The 24,344-nt window shown below is 40.5% G+C and overlaps 1 protein-coding gene across 3 annotated transcripts in view; it reads left to right on the plus strand.

Moving 5' to 3' along the window:
• The window catches only part of fgf13a (fibroblast growth factor 13a), a 120,046-nt gene that overhangs the window by 67,407 nt on the left and 28,295 nt on the right, over positions 1 to 24,344 (plus strand). The window contains exon 1 of one of the 3 annotated variants that reach the window (XM_077531925.1): positions 20,700 to 20,847. The exons of the other annotated variants lie outside the window; for them this stretch is intronic. Coding sequence (XP_077388051.1) covers positions 20,817 to 20,847 — 31 coding nt within the window. The 5' untranslated portion in view covers positions 20,700 to 20,816. Of the gene's footprint in view, positions 1 to 20,699; positions 20,848 to 24,344 lie in introns of those variants that run through there. 3 annotated transcript variants of the gene reach the window in all.

Genomic DNA, 24,344 nt, shown 5'->3' on the forward strand with positions numbered 1-24,344 from the left:
AAAACAGGAGGAAAAATTACTCAGTTTTTTTTTTTTTTTTTTTTTTTTTTTTATGTTTTCACCCCTGTTTTTCTGAGTAAATTTTTCACCTGTTTTTCTGAATATTTTTTTTTTTATGACAGAAAAAAATATTCAGTAAAAGAGACAAAATACTCAAAACAAAGCTCCCCAAAAAAATTAGTCAGAAAAACAGGAGATTTATTTTATTTTATTTTTTTTCAAGTGAATGCAATACGGGGCGGCACGGTGGGATGACTGGTTAGCACGTCCGCCTCCCAGTTCTGAGGACTCGGGTTCAAGTCCAGGCTCCGGCCTTCCTGGGTGCCCGCGTGGGTCTTCTCCGGGTACTCCGGTCTCCTCCCACATTCCAAAGACATGCATGGCAGGTTAATTGGGGGCTCTGAATTGTCCCTAGGTGTGCTAGTAAGTGTGGGTGGTTGTTCTTCTCTGTGTGCCCTGCGATTGGCTGGCAACCAGTTTAGGGTGTACCCCCCCTACTGCCCAAAGCCAGCTGAGATAGGCTCCAGCTTTTCCTGTTGCTGTGGACTGATGATGACATCACCTGTGCTGAGGAAGTAGGTAACGACCAATCATGGCTCACCTGTGTTCTGGGTTTGGTCAGTAAACTGAACCATGATTGGTCGTTACCTACTTCCTTATCACAGGCGAAGTCGTCGTCATCATCAGTCGACAGCAAGTAGAAAAATTACTTTTTTAAAGGTATTAATTGTACATGAAAAATAATGACGTTACCACATTATAAACAAAATATGAACTTTTTACTGCTGAAAATGGCTCCGTGAGACAAGTTTCCCTTTAAAAATGACAAAAATATAGTTCAATCACATGAGTATGTTCTCGTTTTTATTTTAAAGGTTCGTGTGTCTGCTCCATAGCCTAACGGCAACCGTTAACATTTGCTTGTTAATCCAGTATCTGGAGCGATGTTTGGACTTCTGCGCATCTCATCACAGGCTGTCAGAACATATCGACAGATGTGTTGTGTATTTTATTCTCTCACTTTCACTTCTGTTATTATTTTCACACACTTCCCCTGGCAGGAATATTAAAAAGGACTTTTGAAAAAACTGTCAACGCGGGACTGTGTCCATGCGCTAATAATGTAGACGGAAAAGGTCAGCAAACGGGTTTTGATGAGAACCAGCGGCTCTTCATCAAAATGCCAGCAAAGAAGGCTCCCGGGCGTGCGCGCACACGTGCGATCTTGGCGGGCTTCTGTTGCGTGTTTGCGGGTAAAGTGATGTAATGGGCCAACTGGGAGTACTGATGATCTCATGCAAATCATCATCATCATCCTCCTCCTCATCATCATTATCACGAAGCCTCCATCTCCTAATCTGCTCCTGAATGCCAGCGCGAGTGTTGCCGATTTACGTCCTAATCTCTTTGACCCATCGCAGGTCACGCCCGAAGATCAAGGAACGTTCCTCCTTTGCGATTTTCTTCGCCGGCGACCTTTTTAAACATAAAAAACACGACAGCAGCTTTGCTTTAGCCACAGAAATTTCAGCCTCGCTGTCATATGAGCTCCGGTGTGCTGTGCGGAATGATTCGATCGTGTTAAAGCGTAACCTCGCGCTGCTTGCGTAGCTGCTTTGAGGGCCTCGTCGGATGGGAGGACCCAGAGGGAACAGATGACATTGTGTAATTACTACTCCCCTTTTGGTCAAACAAAGATGTTCAGCCTTTTGTTATGAAGGCCCCAATGGAGCACACGTACTTGATTGTAATCCTAAATTGTGCTTGCGGGGGCTTTCTTCTTGTAAAGCAACAGCACGGAGAATGAAAAAAACAGCTTCGATATCAACACTACTCTGGATGGCACTAAAAGAGAATACAGTAATGTAGTATCTGTACCACTGCCATGGAGACCTTTGCACGCAACGGACAAAGTTAATGTGCATATAAGGGTTTGAACAATAATAATAATAATAATAATAATAATAAAAACTTTTTTAAGGACAGCACAAAACTGCTGAACAGAAAAAATAATCATTTTGTGCATAAACCAACCAACCCCCCCCCCCCATTCCAAATCCGCAAAAATATTATAAGGGCTACTTGCGTTGTAGAATAGGGCAATATAAGACCTGGTGTAAACACAACTGCTGTCTGCCATCTAGCGGTGAATGGTGATATTACAACTTGAAAATGTGCACTCCACTTTTTACAGATGATAGTGACTGAGTCGACCCATGAATTGCAAAAATTGCCATATAAATATAGGCCATTGAAATGCATTAATCTTAAAAAAAGGATGGGGGGGGGGGGGGGGACCCTAAAAAAATCTTTAAAAAAAGAAGAAAAAAAAAAGTGCTCGTAACCTCCTGACTACCAACAATTCAAATTTGTCCTCTGTAGTGGACCTTTTTTAAACCTGAATATCTCCCACGCAGTGCATACGATTGAATTAACTCATTTTGTGCTCTATAGAAGACATTCAGAACTTTCCAATGATACCAAATGTGTAGGGTGGAGCTTTGCTACCTTTGATTGCATCATAAAAGAAAATGGCTTCCCTCAGTGCAAGCACTTTTTAGGGAAGAGGAAAAGTAAGTGTATAACACTTTTTATTGAACAAATTTAGGCTTTAAAATGTTGTTAGCATGTGTTCTATACTGTTAGCATGTGTTCTATAAGTCTCTTAAGAACACATTAAGTATTGTTTGAATTATTTTAACTGTATTTGAGCCTAGCATTTAAGTTTTAAAAAATGTCCTTTGTAGTGGACGCAACATAGCTTAAAAATAATTTATTTTTTTCAAAGATTTTCTTTTGCAGTACTCAAGTTACTTCACAAAGATTGGGGAATATCAAAATAAACATGATTGGACAATATTTATTTCCTGGTAGTCAGGAGGATACAACTTTAAATAAATAAATAAATAAATAAATAAATCACAGGTGTTGGCTTAAAAAACAACAACAAAAAAAACGTCTATAATGAAGCTGCGGGTGCTGAACTGCAAGTTGTCGCAAGTTTAAATCCATCCATCCATCCATTTTCTTGACCGCTTATTCCTCACAAGGGTCGCGGGGGCTGCTGGCGCCTATCTCAGCTGGCTCTGGGCAGTAGGCGGGGGACACCCTGGACTGGTTGCCAACCAATCGCAGGGCACACAGAGACGAACAACCATCCACACTCACACACACACCTAGGGACAATTCGGAGCGCCCAATTAACCTGCCATGCATGTCTTTGGAATGTGGGAGGAGACCGGAGTACCCGGAGAAGACCCACGCGGGCACGGGGAGAACATGCAAACTCCACCCAGGAAGGCCGGAGGCCTGGACTCAAACCGGAGTCCTCAGAACTGGGAGGCGGACGTGCTAACCACTCACCCACCGTGCCGCCCTGTATTATTATTATTATTATTATTATTATTATTATGTGTATAAAAATACCGTTTATCAATGTTAATGATATTAACGATAATACTAATGATACTAATTATTAGTATTAGCATTATTGCAGAAGTTGAACTCTCTCAAAGTGCCCCTGTAAGTGTACCTAATGAAATGTCCGGTGAATTTCTCATGATGATGTGAGACTCAGAGTTCACATGCACAATTGCTAGCAAACACAGAACCGCAGACAAAATACAAATGCCATGCTTGCGTTAAATGAAGCTACTAGTGTTTATAATTCCCTATTCCCCAGTAAATAAATTAAAAAAATTAAAAAAAATAAAAATAAAAAAGCAAGGACTATGCTGTGTGTCGAATATGGGCAATGTCAAGAATCTGACTTTACAGCTGTTATTTGCTGCCAACCTGTGGCTTTCTCTGTGTTCTTGACATGATATTCAGAATTGGTTGGAGTGCCAGACACGAGTAATGTTGACTTTTTTTATGTGGGAGAGTCTTCCATGCGTGCAAATGGACACCAGATAGAGGACTGGAGTAGTTTTGGGTTAAATGAGCAGCAGATGTGAAGAAGGAAAGAAAAACAAAACATATGAGTGTGGCAATATCCAACACATTCACAAACAAACAAAAATAATAATTGTCCCTTTTTGCCATAGGATCATTTGCCTTCTCTTTCTAGCATTTCGATGACTTCATTAGCACAGCGGGGACCGACAGCGGCTTCATGAGTATGAAATAGTTTTTTCATTCCTATTTAACTGTTGGCACGGGCGATTTAGATGCTAGCGTAAACAGATTACTGCTGGCGCCATCCGCGGCGGGTGGTCCCTGTTTCCGTTTGTACGGCCGACCTCCCCACGTGTACAACAAATACATCGCGTTTGTTTTCATGTGGAACGTCTGTATAACATTCAAGTTGGCCTCCAAATGACCCAGCACCTCCCCACAGGCGGGTGTTCGGATGCCATCGCTATGTCATGTAGACAAAGGAATTAGACGAGAACAATGTGTTTAGGATTTAAAAGCCCGGCGTTGTAAGATCACCAATCCAACGCCTGCTTGTGTGTTTTTTTTTTTTTTTCACGACGTTACTCTCCATGTGCAGACAGAGACCCACTTTTCGCCTCGCTGCTGCGCTTTGCCCTACTTTTGATTCCTCCGCTCGGGATGGTTCTCTATCAGTGTGGCGCACTGCTCCTCCTCCCAAGCGCTCATCTTCCGCCATCCATCGCCATTACGCTTCTATTGATTGCTCTCCGGGCTGACGTCGCCGGCAAACGCGGCGGATGAAATGCGTTAGGCCACTGTGGTTCTGGTCGGGAACATGACCTATTTATACATTTATAAATGTTTTGTAAGTTGACATTTTCTCTTTGAACTACATTGTATTAAGTTGATGTTGACTGCAAGATGAGAATTGCTGTTGATGAATTGAATTATAATCCAATAATGCTAAAATAATGCTATACTAATGCTAAATTATCATGCTAATGCTATACTAATGCTAATGCTAAGATTAATCTTAAACTAATTCTGATGCTAAGATGATGCTAATTTTGATGCTAAGCTGATGCTAAGCTAATTCTAAATTAGCATGGATGGACATTTTGAGCTAAGTCTCCGTAAAGTGAAATTTTAATTTGAAAAGTTGTCAACAGCCCTGCAAAATTTCAATGATTAAAAAATAAACTCACTAGGTAAGTGTTATTTTTGACAAGTTTTTTATTTATTTACTTTTAGTCTATTGACTAAAATGAATTCCTTTAAGTCATCTGATTGCATTTGAGTTTTAATCCAATTTTAGTCGACGAAAAGAGCAATTTTAGTCAACTAAAGTTATAGTTTAGTCGAGTTTCCTTCAGCACACATTTCAACTTTTATACAGAAAATTAAAACAGTAACTGTATGTTAACAGGCAAGACACATTTAATACAACAGTGTGTCTTCATTGTTTCAATGAAGCATGTTGAACTGACAATATAACTTTTTACCTAAATAAAAAAAAATTACATAAAAAAAAAATAAAAAAAATTAATAATTGCTCGAGATTAATTTTACTGCTGCATTGAGTGGTTCTTTTCTCCCAACCCGCATTTCATTCCTTCTGATTGGATTGTGTGAATTTTAGTTGTTTTTATTTTCGTTTGTCATTGAAAAAATTGTCAGTCAATTTTAGTTATCGTTATTGTCCCAATGAATGGCTTCTATTTTAGTTTTCATTTCATTTTCGTCTGAAAAAAAAATTCGTAATGAAAAATATGACAAATTTTTCAGTGACAAAATTATCACTGATATAAAATGGAGCTTGAAATTTGCGAAATTTCAAGCGCTTTAGCAGCTAAAACCCACACCCTACACAACTGTCAAATCTCAATCAAATACGACTTCAACAACTTGGAAAAATGGACGCTACTTTGGCTAGCATCTTTCTTTTGCCGACACAATTCCATGACAACGAGGCGCTTTAAATCCAGCCCGATCCCAAAGCCCCTGTCCACAAGCAGACAGAAAAAGTCCCCTCCTCTCTGAGTAGCGTGCTTATACTCGAGGCCAACAATGAGGCGCTCTAAAGTCGGTCAAAAAATTTGAAATGATAAAACAGTTTATGGCTACACTCTAAAAGTCTCATTTTATTTCGCTGATTGGTTACATGAAATAAAATCATCTGTAACCAGATAAATTTTTTAAAGTCAACTATACCCTACATCAACTTGAAATGTTTCTCGATCCAGATGATTTTTTTTGTGCAACTGTTACGCCCGGCTCGTCAAGGGGAAGGGAAGTAACACAATAACAGAAAATATGGAGTAGATAAACACGGAGTTGACTCTAACATCTGAGTAGTTTAATTGAAGTTTCAGGCAGGGGTTTGACAAGGGAGTGGAAGTGGAAGGTGAACAAATAATAACCGCATTTGACAGAACTGACAGAACGGAGGAGAAACAACAATAACCAAAATGGAAATAATACAAGTCTACACAAGAGCACAAAAATGGGTTACCCAGCTCACGGGTCTAGCGAGTGTCTCACACCAACAGCAAAAACGAAAGAGACACGAACGAGGCAAGCTGCACTGAGAAGTTCCAGCCGCCCCGAGGAGCGGCAATGCAGCGCTTTTTATGGTGGAGCAGTCCGGCCAGGTGGTAGTCGGCGATTGGCGGAGAGGGCTGGAGCTGCTCCACCGAGGGCGTAGGGGCGGACGACCACCGCCCAGGACGTCGCGCTGGCACAGTCGTCCAATCAGCGCGTCGCGCTGGCACAGTCGTCCAATCAGCGCGTCGCGCTGGCACAGTCGTCCAATCAGCGCATCGCGCTGGCACAGTCGTCCAATCAGCGCATCGCGCTGGCACAGTCGTCCAAGCAAAGTGTCGCGCTGGCGCATTCAAACTGAAATACCATTATACGGGCACCAGCCGACACAAACACACACATACATACTAGGGGAGCGGAGCCGGCGGCGGGCCCGAGCCGCCAGCCGTAACACTCCCCCCCTTAAGATATTAGTCCAAATACATCAAAACAACACCGTACAACAAAACGTACCTACAACCTGGACAGGGCATCAGCAAAAACGTTTTCCGACCCCTTTTTATGGCGGATGGTGAGGTTGAAGTCCTGTACTAGCAACGCCCACCGCATAAGTCGTTGGTTGTGGTTGTACATGCGTGACAAAAAAGACAAGTAGGTTATGATTGGTATGCACAGTAATCGGCAAAGAGCTGGACCCAAGGTATACCTCGAAGTGTTGGAGAGCGAGCAATAGAGATACCAAGCAAGGCGAACTCCATGCACTAAAGCTATGTTTGGCCAATCCGTTTTTCAATAGGTATTCAGCTTCTTGTTTCATAAGAAGGCGTTTGGTGGGATTTACCCGATAGGAACGTTGACGGATAAGTTTTGCATCCGGTACGTCGATATGTTTTGGGGGCGGGCCACTTTTGGCCGCTTCTATTTTGGGTTCGCGGGAATTATATTGTTTTAGCATTTTTATGTGGCATCTACGGGTTTTTCGTTTCCGGTCCGGCGTACTAATTACATAGTCAGTTTTATTAAGCTGTTGTTGCACCATGTAAGGACCGGAGAACTTTGCAGATAATGCGCTATTCGAAACAGGAAGTAACACGAGTACTTTATCACCTACCTTGAAACTACGGTTCACAGTTGTTCTGTCAAAACGACTTTTCATTTTTGACTGACCGTTTCCAAGGGAGGATTTGGCTATTTCGTTAGCCTTCAGGAGACGAGTGAATGTTGGAGATTCAGCTTGGATCTGGGATGCGGAAGTCGACTTTTTAGAATCAGGTTTATGGGATGAGTCAGACATGGTAGACGCAAAAATACTATCACACAAATCAACATCAGGATTTTTCCGGGCTTGCGCGCGCGTGAGGGCACAGATGGGGTATAGTTCTGGGGGACCCTCATCGTTTCTTTGAGGCGAATTTACCACCTGCAGGGCTGGAGTAACTTTACCCCCGGCTATATCATTTCCCATCAACATTTGTATTCCCTCGATGGGCAATTCGGGACACACCGCAACTGGGAAAAATCCGGAAATGAGGTCGGATTGTACGTGAATGAGGTGAACAGGCCGAGGAATATATCCCATCTCTATCCCTCGCAGTACCGTCCCATAACCACATGCTGACTCGGGAGAAAAAGGCAGTGCGCTGGCTAAAATAACTGATTGTGAACCCCCGGTATCTCTAAGAATATCAATCAACTTTCAATCAACTTTATTTATATAGCACCTTTCATACATTTAAAATGCAACTCAAAGTGCTGGACATCCATAATGCAATAAAATAAAAGAAAGAAAAAGCCCCCCCATCCCCATGATCGTACCCACAGACACACCCAAAACCCAACAAACACATGAAAACCACAACATGGCGGGGCACAGATGTACCCTGTAAGGAAAGGCACCCAGGAGGAGTTCATCCACAGTGAGATGGATGAAGACCAAGCATCCCTCTCACTGTGGAGGCTCCCCCATGAGAAAACACTGGAGCTAAAAATTTTATAACTACCAAATAAAAACATTTAAACACTAAAAGAAAACGGTTAAACACGATAGAAAAAATAAATAAATAAAAACAAAGCTACAAGACAATATAGATTAAAAGTTAAATAAATAAAAGGGGATAAAAAAGTAAAAATAATAATAAGTAAAATAAAATAAAATAAAATAAAAATAAAAAAGGTCAATCAAATGCCAAACTAAAAAAGTAAGTCTTAAGCCTCCTCTTAAAAACATAAATATTCTCTGCAGACCTGATGCTCTCTGGCATGCCATTCCATAGGTGAGGACCATAGTGGCTAAAGGCAGCTTCACCATGTGTCTTGGTCCTCACCTTTGGAATAGTTAAAAGGCCGCTGCCAGAAGACCTCAGAGGCCGCGAGGGGTAATAGGGTAAAAGCAAGTCAGATAAATAAGATGGGCCAAGACCGTTAAGACATTTAAAAACTAATAAAAGCACCTTAAAATCAATCCTGAAACGCACGGGGAGCCAATGCAGCGATTTTAAAACTGGTGTAATGTGCTCCCGCCCTCCGGTCCCCGTCAGCACACGTGCAGCTGAGTTCTGAAGGAGCTGTAGGACTGAAATATTCTTTTTGGGAAGACCAGAGAGCAGGGAATTACAATAATCTAAACGACAAGAAATAAAAGCATGCATCAGCACCTCCGTGTTGGCCTGTGAGAGAAACGGGCGGACTCTGGCAATATTCTTAAGATGGTAAAAACCGATCTTGGCTACATTTTTAATATGAGGATTAAAAGTTAGCTCAGAGTCAAAAAGGACGCCCAAATTCTTTACACATTGCGTGGGTTTAAAATCTTGTAGTTTAGGTAAAAGTTTCTCTCTCTGACCTTCAGGACCGATGAATATGGATGGGGCGCTGGTCAGAGGCTTTTCCCGAAAAAGAAACGAATCCCTGAAAAATAAATGGTTTAAAACAAGGGTCAGGATTTTTGGTGGCGTCGGGAACTAAGGTGCACGGGTCAGATTTAATTAACCCGACGCCTTTTGGGTTTAAAGCGGGCGGACCCACTTTACGTTTTAGCGCGGGGCAGAACGCGATGACATGCCCAGGTTTGTGGCAGTAATAACACTCTCGGTCAGTGTTTTTGACTCTATCGGCAGCGGGTTTCTCAGCAGAACCCGTAAATGGAACACGAGGTCTGTCAACATGAACATTAAATACATTTTTGTGTGTCAGAACAAACTCGTCGGCCAAAACAGCGGCTTCGGCGAGGGTTTTCACTTTTTGTTCGTTTAGGTATACCACAACCCGGTCAGGGAGATTTTTCTTAAAGTCCTCAAGCAAGATCAGCTCCCGTATAGTAGCGAGAGTATCGGCTTTGGCTGAGTAACACCACTTGTCAAAAAGGGTTCCCTTCTCCCTGGCAAACTCGACGTAGGTGCGGTTTGGGGCTTTTTTGTAGTTCCTAAATTTTTGACGGTAGGCTTCAGGTACTAGTTCATATGCGCGTAAAATAGTTGATTTCACCGTTTCGTAGCATAAGCTATCTTCCAGTGGCAATGCAGCAACCACTTCCTGGGCTTTTCCCTGTATTTTGCATTGTAACAAGAGAGGCCAAACTTCACGCGGCCACTGCAGGGCCGTTGCAATGCGCTCAAAAGCGAAAAAATACGAATCCACTTCGCTTTCTCTAAAAGCGGGCATGAGGGGAAGGTATTTGCCTACATCGAAAGCAGAGCAGGGTTGAGAGGTGGAAGGCGGGGCTGCAGCAGGACCGGGGCTCGGGAGGCCACGCTGAGCTTCAAGCTCCAGCCGTTTAAATTTAACAGCTTTATCCGCCTCAATTTCCATTTTCCGAACCTCCAACTCCAAATGGGCTTTTCTTGCACTCTCCCGTTCCTCGGCCTCTATTCTGAGGCGGGCTAGGCGCACTTTCAGCCGCGCCTCAGTAGACGAGTGGCCGGTTGTCCCACTGGATGAGCGGTCTAAACGAGAGCGAAGGAACGGTTGATCGGGCCGTCCATCACCCTCGGACTTTGCCTCAGCCATGGGGGGGCCCAGGACGGGCCTCGTACTGTCCTGAGGAGGTGTTGTGAACCCTGGGTTGGGTGGAGGGAGCGGTTCCTCTGCTGGCAAAGTGCCCAATTCCACCAACCCCTCCCTGACAAGGGCTTTCAATGCATCTTTTCGAATTTGGCTCGGAACAAAAATAGAAAAATGTTCCGCAATTTCTATTAGGTCCACTTTCCTACAATGGTGCAGATCCTCCATTGAGGGATTTAATATAAACTCTCTTAAATCAAAAGACGCCATCGTTGGCCTGTCTGGTCACAATATATATATACACAATAATGTTTGTCCCCTACCCGGAAATTAAATCTACAATTATTATTGTCGCGGGAGTTTGGCTCCCGGACGAGCCCCCAATGTGTTACGCCCGGCTCGTCAAGGGGAAGGGAAGTAACACAATAACAGAAAATATGGAGTAGATAAACACGGAGTTGACTCTAACATCTGAGTAGTTTAATTGAAGTTTCAGGCAGGGGTTTGACAAGGGAGTGGAAGTGGAAGGTGAACAAATAATAACCGCATTTGACAGAACTGACAGAACGGAGGAGAAACAACAATAACCAAAATGGAAATAATACAAGTCTACACAAGAGCACAAAAATGGGTTACCCAGCTCACGGGTCTAGCGAGTGTCTCACACCAACAGCAAAAACGAAAGAGACACGAACGAGGCAAGCTGCACTGAGTAGTTCCAGCCGCCCCGAGGAGCGGCAATGCAGCGCTTTTTATGGTGGAGCAGTCCGGCCAGGTGGTAGTCGGCGATTGGCGGAGAGGGCTGGAGCTGCTCCACCGAGGGCGTAGGGGCGGACGACCACCGCCCAGGACGTCGCGCTGGCACAGTCGTCCAATCAGCGCGTCGCGCTGGCACAGTCGTCCAATCAGCGCGTCGCGCTGGCACAGTCGTCCAATCAGCGCATCGCGCTGGCACAGTCGTCCAATCAGCGCATCGCGCTGGCACAGTCGTCCAAGCAAAGTGTCGCGCTGGCGCATTCAAACTGAAATACCATTATACGGGCACCAGCCGACACAAACACACACATACATACTAGGGGAGCGGAGCCGGCGGCGGGCCCGAGCCGCCAGCCGTAACAGCAACCACTTGAAGAAATAAAATTCAACACACCATTTTTCTCAGTGTAGCCTTTGCATATGTTATCAACAATTATCTAATCATGACATGTAAAGAGACTTTGCAAATGTTGCTGATGAAGCGTTTCATTTTTCCGATGACTGACTGATTCTAATAAGCACACCAAGGGCACTTTATAGCAATATTGACCCAGTTTACTGCTGTCCATTCCAGCTATTGCTTTGTTCTTTTGAGCATTCGGAAATAATCTGAGCCTCGCAATCCCCGCGGCATTGCGATCCGCCGCCATTGTGGGGATCAACCGGCACGCTTTCCAGTTTCGGCTTCAGCAGCCGCCTCCGGCTGATCTGCAGTCAGCTACGATCACCGCGCAATGTCACCTACGCCGGCCCCAGCCAGCGGCGAGGATACCCAGACGGCGGCTGTGTCCGAACTCAAACGAGCTTCGTTAATGTTCACATCCAAGTGCGCGTCTGACCCGATTGCATAATTTACAGTTTTCCTGGAGGACGATCCACGCAGACGTTGATGGGGTAATGCTGAGGACAGAAATGTGCTTAATGGTCCCCAAAAGATGAGAGAAGTCAAGGAACCGAGTGAATTATGACAAATGTCAAATGTCTGCAGGGTTCCCTCGGATGCTTTCATTTTAATGCTATTTTTGTTGGATTTGGAATCAAGTTTTGAATGAAGTGTTAGTTTGCTTGATAAATTTGGAGATAGCTTACATATTTGTTGCGAATAAATTTAAACAAAAATCCACTTAGCGTAATGCTAACAAACAATTAAACTCCACAGACATGCTAACAAATACCCTCAATGTTGTGGCGTAATAACACTTTAAGTCTTAGATAATTGAACACATAATACAAGTGGCATATATCCTTTATCCTCTGCGGAGAATGACCAATATTTGTTTATTTGTTCTTGTTTATTGAACATATAAACAAATAAGTAGTATCAGAAAAAAAATAATTTAAAAAAGAAATTTATACAATCATTAGTGACAGTTTACAAGATTAAAGTTCAAAATTAACACAGCTTAGTGACTTTTTTTTTAGTGAGTATTTGTGAAACTCTTCTTTGTTTTTTGTCTCCCCGACTGTCTTATAATGCCATCTGTTGGCCAAGATGCATACAACAGGGGCTGCGACAAATTAAATCATGATGCACAAACTGATTCTATTTAATTGTCATGTTTTTTAAATATAAATTATAGTGCTGTTAAAACACTGCAAACATTATTATTATTATTATTATTATTATTATTATTATTATTTGGGTACGTGGGCCTGAAACGGATTGACATTTCCATTTATACAAATCTGGAAAGTTTATTTGAGACGCGAGTGTTTTGGTAAAGGCAGCATTGTATTTCTTTTAGTGCGATTAGAATAATTTACATTATTTTCTGTGTCATATCTATGACAAGTTTCAGCGTTGACATGCTGAAAGAAGCTTGATAGTTTGAAAATTGCTCAAAAATAGTGTATGAACACCCACAAGTTATGTAGAAATATACACAAAAAAAAAAGAGCATCTCTTGGTGCATGGGGCAGTAAGTAGAACATTTACTGCAGATTTGGGTGTGAGAATGACGTCTTTTATGGGGTCTGTGATGTGTCAAAACAGTGAAGCATATATAGGTCAGCATCACCTCACTCGCTGTATTTTTGGACTGTGACTGAAGTAAAATTAGCAGTTTTATTAATACAAACATTCTGACCGCCTCTTTGACAGCAGCCCCCTCAAATTCCTACATTTGATTGTTTTTTTTTTGTCCCCTTAATTGTGCGGAGAGAACGTTTTTAGCCGTTAACGGAAGGAGAAATAGGAAATAAAAGTGATTTGGGCTATTTCTTGTCTTTTCAACTCTTTAAAACGCCGTCTGGCTTTGCCAAAGGGCCTCTATTGACTCGCCGCCCATAATTCACACTTTTGATTGCTCACTTTTTGGCAAGTGACCATCTCTCCTGCTCTTGATGCGCACCTCCAACTAGCTCCTGTCGTGCTGCTGGCGGGAGCGAGACTGCATGGACGCGCTTCTGACAATACTTGTTTGGAGGCGCGTGTTGCTGTTGGCAGGTTGTGGTAGCCGTGTGCGCGTGTGTGTCAATTGTGCGTCAATTGTGCCTGTTGTCAGCATGTGTATTAAAATGCTACCCTACCTTTCTATCCTAACCTTTATCACAATTATAGAGAACGACTCAAAATAAATGTGCAACTGAAACATTTTATTTATATTATAAATCTCTGACAGTGCTCACATTGTCAAAGGGTCACTTCTTCAACATTCCTCGGATGTGCTTTTTTTATTATTTTTTTAAATTTATTTTTTTTTTTTTACTGTTAAGAATAGGCCTGAGCACTCAATGTGCTCCTCAGGACATATTCTTAAGAAAAAAAAAAAAAAAAAAAAAGTGTTCCCTCGCTATAACACGGTTCACTTTTCATTGTCACTCTTTCGTGGATTTTTTTTGTTTTTAAGTGCAATTTTGCATGTATGTATGTATGTATATATATATATATATATATATATATATATATATATATATATAAACTGTGCGGCGATGGGTTTTAGAGCCTTAAAACACTTATAATAAATGTAAGACATAAAGCTAGCTACTTTTATTATTTGCGGGTATTTTTTATTTATTTTTTTAACCTAACCACAGCGGAAAACGAGGGATAACTGTACTTCAGACTTGCTGTGTATTTTCATCAACAATAGTTTTGCATAGTTTATAGAAAATGTTTGTGTAACTAAATGGTAAAAAACAACAACAATAAAAATAAAAAAATATTTTTGACAATTTATTTAGTTTACAGTAACATGTTTTTAAAACTAAGCAGTGACACACGTCTGTAAAAGTGCAACGTGCCACAAAAAAAAAAATTGAAAAACAAAAACAAATTCATTCAATGATGACGCACCTGCTGCTCGCCTCTTGCTTTTATGCTTTTCCATCCCCGCGTGACGGTCTATGACTGCTTTTGCCCTGACTGCTCACGTCCACATCACACCGGCAAAATGTGCAGAAACCGTGAAACGAGTCTCGACTGCTTTTGGCCAGGAAATTGCGCTCTTTCGTCCACTCAATATTAAAAGTTGTCCGGCGTGTCGGCATTTTTGCTAGCGCTGTCTTTTCGCTGCTGTCAAAGAAGATAGCGAGGATATGATGTAGTTGGGTAGCCACATGTGGAACTTTGTTTACATTTATCTTGAAAAATAAAAAGTACAAACCAGCAGCCTGTTAGGGTTGCGCAGGATGCAGGTCACATTCCTGAAAATTAGGACTATCCTGCCTAAATCAGGACCCTTGGCCACCCTATCTAAGCTTACTAGCAGGTTAGCTATCTTAGCTACCTTGCTACTTATTGGCCAGCTTTACCCTCATTTGTAACTTTTATAATGTTCTAGCTAGCTAGCTAGCAATGCTGCTATAGTTACCAAGCTATCTTTCTAGCAGGCTAGCTATCTCAGCTAACTTACTACGTTATGCTATGTTTGCATTATTTTTCATTTTTGTAATACTTAATCACTGATACCTCTACGAATGATACAGACTTTACATTATAAGTTGTGGCCTCATCGCAGTTTAATTCTATTACAGGAAGAAAGATTTAATGATAATGGCTATAAATGTATAGATCAGTGGTTCTCAAAAAAAAGTCTACGTTTATATGGGGACCGGCACATCCATAAAACAAATATAATGAAACAATTACTCTTCTCTACTTGCGAATTGGGACAATTAAAAGCGCTGATATGTTACCAGTGATCAGTGGTGTATTGTCACGTAAAACGTTGTTGCTGTGAAGTTTAGGAACCCCTGCACAGACATTGCATTGTTGTATTCCACATATGTGAAAGCCTCTACAGATATTTACTTCATGTTTCAGTTGACTAGCTCCAGCTCACAATATGCAAATGAGTGCAACAAATATTGCAGTGCATAGCAAACGTATCGGTCCAAAAATAAATAAATAAATAAATCGTATGAGATGCTTGTGGTGAGTTTGCAAAGGTCCAGACTGCTATTTATTTCACACCTCTTCCACAAATTTGTACGATTATGAGGCAAACTCACTGACAACAAATGTCTGGCAGCGTCTGCGCATCCTGAAACCGTTCCAGCCCCGCGCTTTGTTTCGCTGCCATATTTAGCCTCCATTGATGATCTGTAGAAAAATATTTTGGTTGTTGTTTTTTTTTTCCTGCTAGAGGAGAGAAAAAGCGAGATCGTTTGTGGCAGTGCTAATCACGAGCACTTTGAAGCCAGCGACTGAACAAAAGTTGAGAGGTTACGTGACAGATGCCAGGAATTCTGTCAGTGCCTAATTAGCTGCAGTGTAGCTATTGCTTTTTTCCCCCCAGTGATATTGAGATGGAACTGGTGATGGTGTAAAGAGGAACAGTAACACATTGCATATCTATCTACTGTATAACTAGATCGCTATCTGTCTGACAAAGCTAGCTTGCTAGCTAGATACATAGCTTGCTATCTGTATAATAATGGCCATCTTGGTTGACATTTTTGGTTTATTTGTTGTATGAAATTTTTATTTTAATAAATAAATAATAGTTCCTAATGAAGTGTTGGCTGAGTGTTTGTGATGCTCGTTATATTTATTTTCAGATGCCTAATAGAAAATGTGAATATTGTTAATAAAGTAAAACATATAACATTAAATGTGTAAATAATTTATATACAGTGAATGAAGACTGAGCCACATCTTATTTATTTATTTATTTTTATTCTGCGAGTAATTGAAGATGCATGGTGTCAAAGCACCTTTTTTTTCGATTAGATAAGGCTATGGCCTGACTAAATGAAGCCCCCCCCCACACACACACACACTTCAACAAGGATCCTTTGCCCCTAGATGCCACAAGAGGGTGTCAAAGCGATATTTCTTTAATATTAGAGATTAGGGCTGCACAATATTGAAAGTTATGCGATAAGGTTGCTGAATATAACAATATCGATATTATTGCAATATTTAACATCTATCTAAAGAAATTACATTTTTATTATCTAATGAAACAATTACATTTTTTCATGCAGCAAAATAAGCAAACGCAATCTAATCTTAATTAATTGTAATTAGCTCTAATGTTCAACTATTGGATGGTGGTGCACATTTTAGTTAGTGGCTGACTGGTCAAATGGCTTTGGTGCACAAAAGCACTAAATGATAATGGAAAAAATTGCGAACTACTTCTCTATTTGCATAAATATTTGGAAATATTCAAGTGTAAAATATAAATGCAGAATTGATTGGCACAAATGACCCACTTATTTATTGTGTGATAAACTAACACAATGACTGTCGTCATGTTTGGGATTATGCATTGACGTGGTTGCCAGGTGCCTCCCAGTCAAGATTGACTGTGTTGAAGACACCCCACCCGTCTCCCCTGGAACCTTAAGTGACTGATGCTTTCCGTGGTAATACCCAACCCCCATCCTCACAGCACATTATCTCTCTCCCTCTCCGCCTCTGCCTCACACACCCTCCTATGCATGTACCGTCTCCATGGCAACGTGTAACACGCACAAGCGCATCATCACATGGCGGTCCAGCGTGTTGTCTTGGAGCTATACTGCACTTGTGACAAGCACACAGAACCGGAAATGCAGCTTACGCCGTGATTGGAGCCAGTCTTTTGTCTTTCGCTTTAGCTTGAATTGGAATGTTTGCTTTTTTTTCCTTTTCTTTTCTTTAATTGGAATGTTTGCTATTACAAATTGTAGTTTAGATTGCGGATGAGGCTAATTAAGATAATTTTTTAAGGCGAGGCAAGTTTAGCGGCAAATCCATCCTGCTTTAGTTTACAGGTGCAAAGAAATAATGATTAAAATGGAGATGAATGCTGGTATAAAATTAGAATAAATGAAGAGAAAATGGCAATAAAATGTCACAACACATTATCAGTTTGAAATAACTAAATAAAACCAAAATGATAAAATCAAAAAGTTATGTTTTTGATTCATGAAAAAGCAGCTGTGGACCATAAAGTTTTCCAGTAAAATGTAAACATCTGAACAGTTTACTTCATGTTGTTTGCTTCTGTTTCCGGACAGACAAAGTAGCGCTTTGCCCCCATCTTATGGCATCATGGTCACACAGAACGATGTTGAAGTGAGTTGAGGCGCTCCATTTAGATAAAAGTAGAGCTTTGCTGCCCACTTGTGGCATCTTGGATGAACTTCTGTATGTTGAAGTGAGTTGAGGAACTTCGTTCAGGCAAAAGCAGTGCTTTACCGCTATCATGTGGCATCTATGTGCCACGGATGTACATGTTGAAGTGCGTTAATTAAGATACTTTATTTACACAATAGTAATGTCACAAAGGTCAGTGTCATGTTTATATTCATGATGACTATTTGTACAACTACTGTGTGGTCATTTTGTACAATGTGTCTATCTATGCAGGTGAGTTTTGCACCGTGTGGTAGGGACATTTTAGTTGAACTTAAGCCCAGAATCCCAAGTAAGTACTAGCTTTGTGTCTTTGTGTCACTCTGAGTGATCATCACTCCTTCCTGACGGTCTTATTTGGATTTAAATCAATGCTTCAGGTTAAATGCTGATGATTTGTTTTGAGGTGACAGCTGAGATCTTGATTTTCTTTTTTTCTTTTTTTCCTTTTTTTTTTATGGCAGACAACCTGCATATGAGGAGACTTGTCTGTCTGTCTGAGACAAATACAGCTTGGTATATTTTTGTCAAACTTACTTGCTGTAAAGGACGAGAGAAGGCGTCACTTTCTGTCTTGTGAAGTGTTGAAATGCATGCAGAGCAACTAATAGCAGAAATGATGATGTTGTCGCTTTACTAGTGTCGCCATTCAGGCCAGTAGATCCGCTGACTGAAGCCTCTAAAATTCCTCTTTGCTCTGAATGTGAATGTACTTTAATGAGTGGCGACTGCGCACTACACCTCTCACTCAAAAAAAAAAAAAGTAATCTGAGATCATCCGCTACCCAAATGAGGACAAATGCTGTTAAAAAAAAAAGGAAAAAAAGAAAAGAAAAGAAAAATGGATGGGGACCTCTCGACCTGCTCAAGTGGCCAGTGTGCTCACTGAAAGATGGCAGCTTGATCGGCTGTTGACTTCTGCCATCTTGTGGTTGCAAGGCTAAAGCGATGCTAACCGGAGGTTCCATCCATCCATCCATTTTCTCTCTTGCTTGTCAGTGGCGGTGGAGGGCGAGGCGAGTTGTAGAATTATAATTATAATGATAATGACGATACATTAAAAGTAGATGGTATGAGATCTTTGACTGAACAGGAGAGCATAAATGAAATAAAATCACAATGAAAACACAACAAACACTAGCTGCCGTACAGCCAATCACCTAAAACAATTTATTCACCTATTCAATGACAACGACTAATAGGTAAAATAATACAAAGCTGAACTTAAAGTGGAACGAGAGTGGAAGGAATTAAAAATGCCAACAACAGACAGATAGAAAGTGGACTACACACATCTAGAATCCACCAAACCAAAAAAAAAAAAAAAAAAACACTCACATTAAAGCGCGCAAAGTAACAAAGTCTAATGCAAACATGACTAGGGAAGCAAGCGACGTTACAAACATTCGTTGTTGCGAATGGTGGCAAGTAATGCAATAATGTGGCCTTGTCATATATGCTTGAGAACCCAGCTGGTTGTTATTGTCAGGAAGTGTGTGCAATGGAAGCTCCGCCCATCCACACTCGCTCAGGAGATTGGGCAAGTAAAAATAATAAAAGTTGCAAGACAGACAGACAACCAGAATCTCAGTCAATACAGTCAACCCCTTAAATCTTTACTTATTTTTTATTTTATTTTTTTTTAACTTTCCATTTGTTTCTGGCAAACTCACCTATTTGCAGTTTCCGTGCTCAGTTTTAATGAGTTTTACAAATGTAAGATGCAGTTTCAGACCCCCCCCCCCCCCCCCCATTAAGAAAGTACTTCTTTTTTTTTCTTTTCTTTTTTTTTTTTTTTACTACTATTTTTTTTCTTCTATTTTAGTTTTACTATTATGAAAAGTGTTTTGGAAAATGGATGGATAGATGGATAGTCACCTTGATCTACTCCAAATCTGGTAAGGCATTTCTTGGATAGTTTTTCCACCCTGAGTTGGATCAAAATCACATTCTAACATGCTGGGTCAAAACTTCAACCCAATGCTCTGGGTACACTTGAAAAACAATTGGGTAAAAAAAACAAAAAAACAAAAAACAAATAACAATATGGGTCAAAAATGGTTCTGGGTAGAACACCCAAAAAAAGTTTCACGCAAAATAACTCTAAAATTTGGATTGCTTTATATAAAACATCCCCCCAAATTGTCATTTTGTACAAAACAAGCCAAGAATTGGATCACTCCACGTTTGACCCAAATCGGGCAATTTTTACCCAACTGTTTGTATTGTATAATAACTCAGCATTGTCTCGGCCATTTTTGTACCATTTTTATCCCAGCACTGGGTTTTATAGCTATTTCATCCAATTTTGGATTTCTGTATTGACCCATCAGTTTTAACGCTGCATGAAGCTTCAAAAGTCCTATGACAGAACAGCTATTATTACCTTTTGCGAGTCTATAAATAGAAAGCATCAAAGTGGAGGTTAGACTGTAAATAGCAATGAGAAAATTTTATGGGACGCAATAAAGGCGGGACACATGATGGATTGCGAAGTCTGGGTAATGGCTGCGTGTCATCAATTTGTCAAAGTTTGCAGAAGCGGCCTGCTTTTTGTTCGCTCTTTGACAGAGCAGACAAACGTCCTTGTAAACAATGTTTTGTCGAAGGCACACGCCGCCCTATTGTTGCCTCCGTCGATATTTGTCGGGTCCTGAGTGGAAAGGCCCCACAATAACCGGTTTAGTCGGCGCATTATCGGATCACTTTACAGCGTCTGTGTAACATGAGAGCAAAGTCTTGTCGACCCCCCCATCCACCCGCATGACAAGAAGCGTCCATTTTTCGACCACTTTCAAAGCACGCGCGCGCACACGCTCACACGCACGCACGCATCAGCTCTCCAAATGAATGTTTAATGAGCCTTTAAGTCCTAAATGTCGCTTAATGTCCTGTAATGATCTTCCCGCCCGGTGGCCACGCCTCGACGCTCGCTTCGCTCCTGTCTCGCGTCGCGAAATCTTCTTGACAGTTGTTGTCGGCTTTGCGAGCGTGCGCCAACTTTTTGCTGGATGTGTGCCGGACGCTGCTCCACTCCGCCCGACGCCGCCCGGAACCCGCAAGAAGTCCGACCATGAGTTTTCCTTTGAGAAAAACGGTCTCAGGTAGGCTGCGGGTGTATTTTTAGTATCATTGATTGTGTTTTTCGAGCTGCCTTTTCGAAGTGAGTGTCTGGAAATGTGTGCGAGCTGTCCTTGGTGCTGAAATGTGAAGCTGTGTCTCATTGTAGCAGTTTTAAAACCTACAGTATGTAGTATTGTGCTTCATTCATTAGATAGATACACACCCAAAATGTGTTTTTGTAGCTTGTATACGGTTAAACGCAGCATTTTTGTACACTTGGCACTTAATAATAAAAAAAAAATAAAAAATCTTTTTGTTGTTGTTGTTGTTTTTGTTGTTGTTGTTTTTTTAGGAGACACTATGTTTTGGATTCCGTGGTTCTAATGTTGGGGGTTCAACTCCAGACTCTGGCTTTCTTGTGTGGAGTTTGTGTGTTTGCAAGAGTCTACTCTCCAACCTTAAATGAGTTTTCTCCGAATCGCCGGCTTCCTTCCACGTAACTTGTGCGTTATAGGTTCATTGGACAGTAAATTGTCCTTTAGCTGTCAATGTCCATGTGAATTGCCTACACACATTTTTTTTTCCCATATCCATTCATTGGGTTGCTTTGGATTTTGATTGGGTTCATTTTCACCTAGCAAATTGGTGCTGAAGGTTGGATTTGGGCAGGGGTGTTCAAACCTTTTCATTTGAGGGCCACATACGGAAAATCAGAAGGACACTAGGGCCACATAATGTTATGAAGAGAAATTGTGTTTAGTCCTAAAAATTGTACAAAGATTTTATTTTTTCTTTTGCATATTTAGAAAAATGCTACAGTATATAAATCAATTTATTTGTAATATGGCAGTAGGGTTATTATAGATTTGGAATTTTTCATTTTCGTTGGTTTTTATTAGTTTTCAGGGTGCTTCTGTTAATTTTTTATTAGTTTAGTTCTTTAAAAAAAAATGCATAGTTTTAGTTTAGTTTTAGTTTCAGTATTAGTATTTATTTATTTTTTTAATGTGTATTACTTGTGCGCAATATTTAAAAAAGTCATCTGAAGGTGCTTTTCTATTGGCTGCTGCTAGATGACGTCACTTCTGTGTGACATACATTCAAACGTCATTATTCTGGTTTATATAAAAAAAAATCTACTAAAAATCACATTTAAAATCATCCCCAAAGGCTCATGCATTAAATTAATGACCAAAGACTAAAACGAAGGACATTTTTGCTGTAAATATAGTTAGTTTTATTTAGTTTTGTAAACATAAAATGGAGTTTCAGTTAGTTTTTAGTTTTTTAAAAAGCATTTATTTTTTATTTTATTTCATTAGTTTTAGTTAACTAAAATAACCTTTAATGGCACCAGTTTTTCGATACCCTCCCTTCTTAATTTGACCATCTCCAAACGTTTTTGTTTTGTTTGTTTTATTTGAACTGAGTCAAATGCCATTTTTAGAATATGTCGCGGGCCACTGAAAAATGGACGGCGGGCCGCAAATGGCCCCCGGGCCGTCGTTTTGACACCACTGGATTTGGGTGTCATAAATTGATGAAACTGGGCACCAATTTTGACAGTTTTGTTGTGTACTGAAGTTGAAGTAAATTTCATGGAAACGTTTTTCAAAGTTGTCAAACTCAAAACATTTGAGTCAAAAATAACCCAATTTGGGTTTAAAAAAAAAAAAAAAGTATTTTGGGGCTATTTCTGACCCAACTATTTTTAGACTGTTGAATGGATTTCTCAGCGGGTAACACCGCTTGACTGTGGATCATGGTTTAAATCAGTGGTGTCGAAACTACGGCCCAGGTCCATTTGCAGCCCGCCGTCCATTTTTCAGTGGCCCGCGACATATGCTAAAAATGGCATTTGACTCAGTTCAAATAAAATAAAACAAAAATGTTTGGAGATGGTCAAAGTAAGAAGGGAGGATATCAAAAAACAGGTGCCATTAAAGGTTATTTTAGTTAACTAAAAGTAATGAAAAAAAACTAAAATTCAAAAAACAATGTTGTTACCGAAATAAATTAAAAACGAAAATGCTTTTTAAAAAACGAAAACTAATTGAAACTGCATTTTATGTTGATAAAACTAACTGTAATTATAGCAAACGTCCTTCGTTTTAGTCTTTGGTAATTAATTTAATGCATGAGCCTTTGGGGATGATTTTAATAAATATGATTTTTAGTAGATTTATTTTGATATCAACCGGAATAATAACGTTTGAAAGTATGTCTCACAGAAGTGACGTCATCGAGCAGCAGCCAATAGAGAAGCACCTTCAGATGACGCTGCTCCCATGGTGTTTTTTAAATATTGTGCACAAGTAATACACTTTAAAAAAAAAATAAAAATAAATAAATAAATAAATAAAACTAAGACTAATACTGAAACTAACAAACTAAACTAAAACTAAGCATTTTTTAAAGAACTAATAAAAACTAACAGAACCACCCTGAAAACTAATAAAAACAAACTAAAATGAAAAATTCTAAAACTATAATAACCCTACTGCCATATTACAAATAAATTAGTTTATATACTGTAGCATTTTTCTAAATATGCAAAAGCATAAATACATTCTTTGTACAATTTTTAGGACTAAACACAATTTCTCTTCATAACATTATGTGGCCCTTGCGTCCTTCTGATTTTCTGTATGTGGCCCTCAAATGAAAAAGTTCGGACACTCCTGGTTTAAATCCTGGTCATGTTGCATGACCCACCCCCATAAAGTAAGATTAATTAATAAAATTAGCATTTTTTTCCCCCAACTACAGCTATGTTGATGTTGCATGACCCACCCCCATAAAGTAAGATTAATAAAATTCACATTTCCCCCCCCCAACTACAGCTATGTTGATAACGCAGTAATCCATTTCTTGGAAGTTTAAACTTGTCAGCATGACTCGTTGACCCAGTGTGTTGGGTACAAACAGCCCAGCATTGGTTCAGTACCTTTCGGGCTGAACCAAAACTGGGTTAGCTATTTCACCCAATTTTGTGACCCAGCAGTCCAGGGTGTACCCCCTATCACCCAAAGTGAACTGGGACCATGATCCAGCTCACTGCCCAGTGCCTACAAAAAAATGAATTGACCATATAGTTTATTTGAGGGACAGAAATGGAACAGAGATTTTTTTTCCAGCAACATAGAGTATGAAGGCAAAACCAACCAGCATGTATTTTTTTTTCCCAAATACATGAAGACAAACTTGACTTAAAAATAAAAATGCAACACTTTTGCATAATAGTGCTGGCAGCCAGGAGAGGGTAAAAGTGTCAGTAACTGCAGTTTTGCTTAAAGACGCCAGAGGGAGCCATTGTTCAGTTAGTCAAGCTCGTAGTGTCAGTCTTGAAGTCAGTGTGGAATCATTTTTTTTCTCCACCTTGTTCATAGTGGGCCACGTCATCATCGTTTCTGTCAAGCGAGAGTCGGTAGAATGGTGGGTGGGGGCTGGGGTGATTATGGAATAAAGAGTGGATCCTGAATAGCTCACTATGTACTGGTTGATCAGCAAAGTGGTCCCATTAGCCAATCAGTGAATA

The sequence above is a fragment of the Festucalex cinctus genome, chromosome 9 (assembly GCF_051991245.1).
Source record: "Festucalex cinctus isolate MCC-2025b chromosome 9, RoL_Fcin_1.0, whole genome shotgun sequence".
NCBI classification, from domain to species: domain Eukaryota; kingdom Metazoa; phylum Chordata; class Actinopteri; order Syngnathiformes; family Syngnathidae; genus Festucalex; species Festucalex cinctus.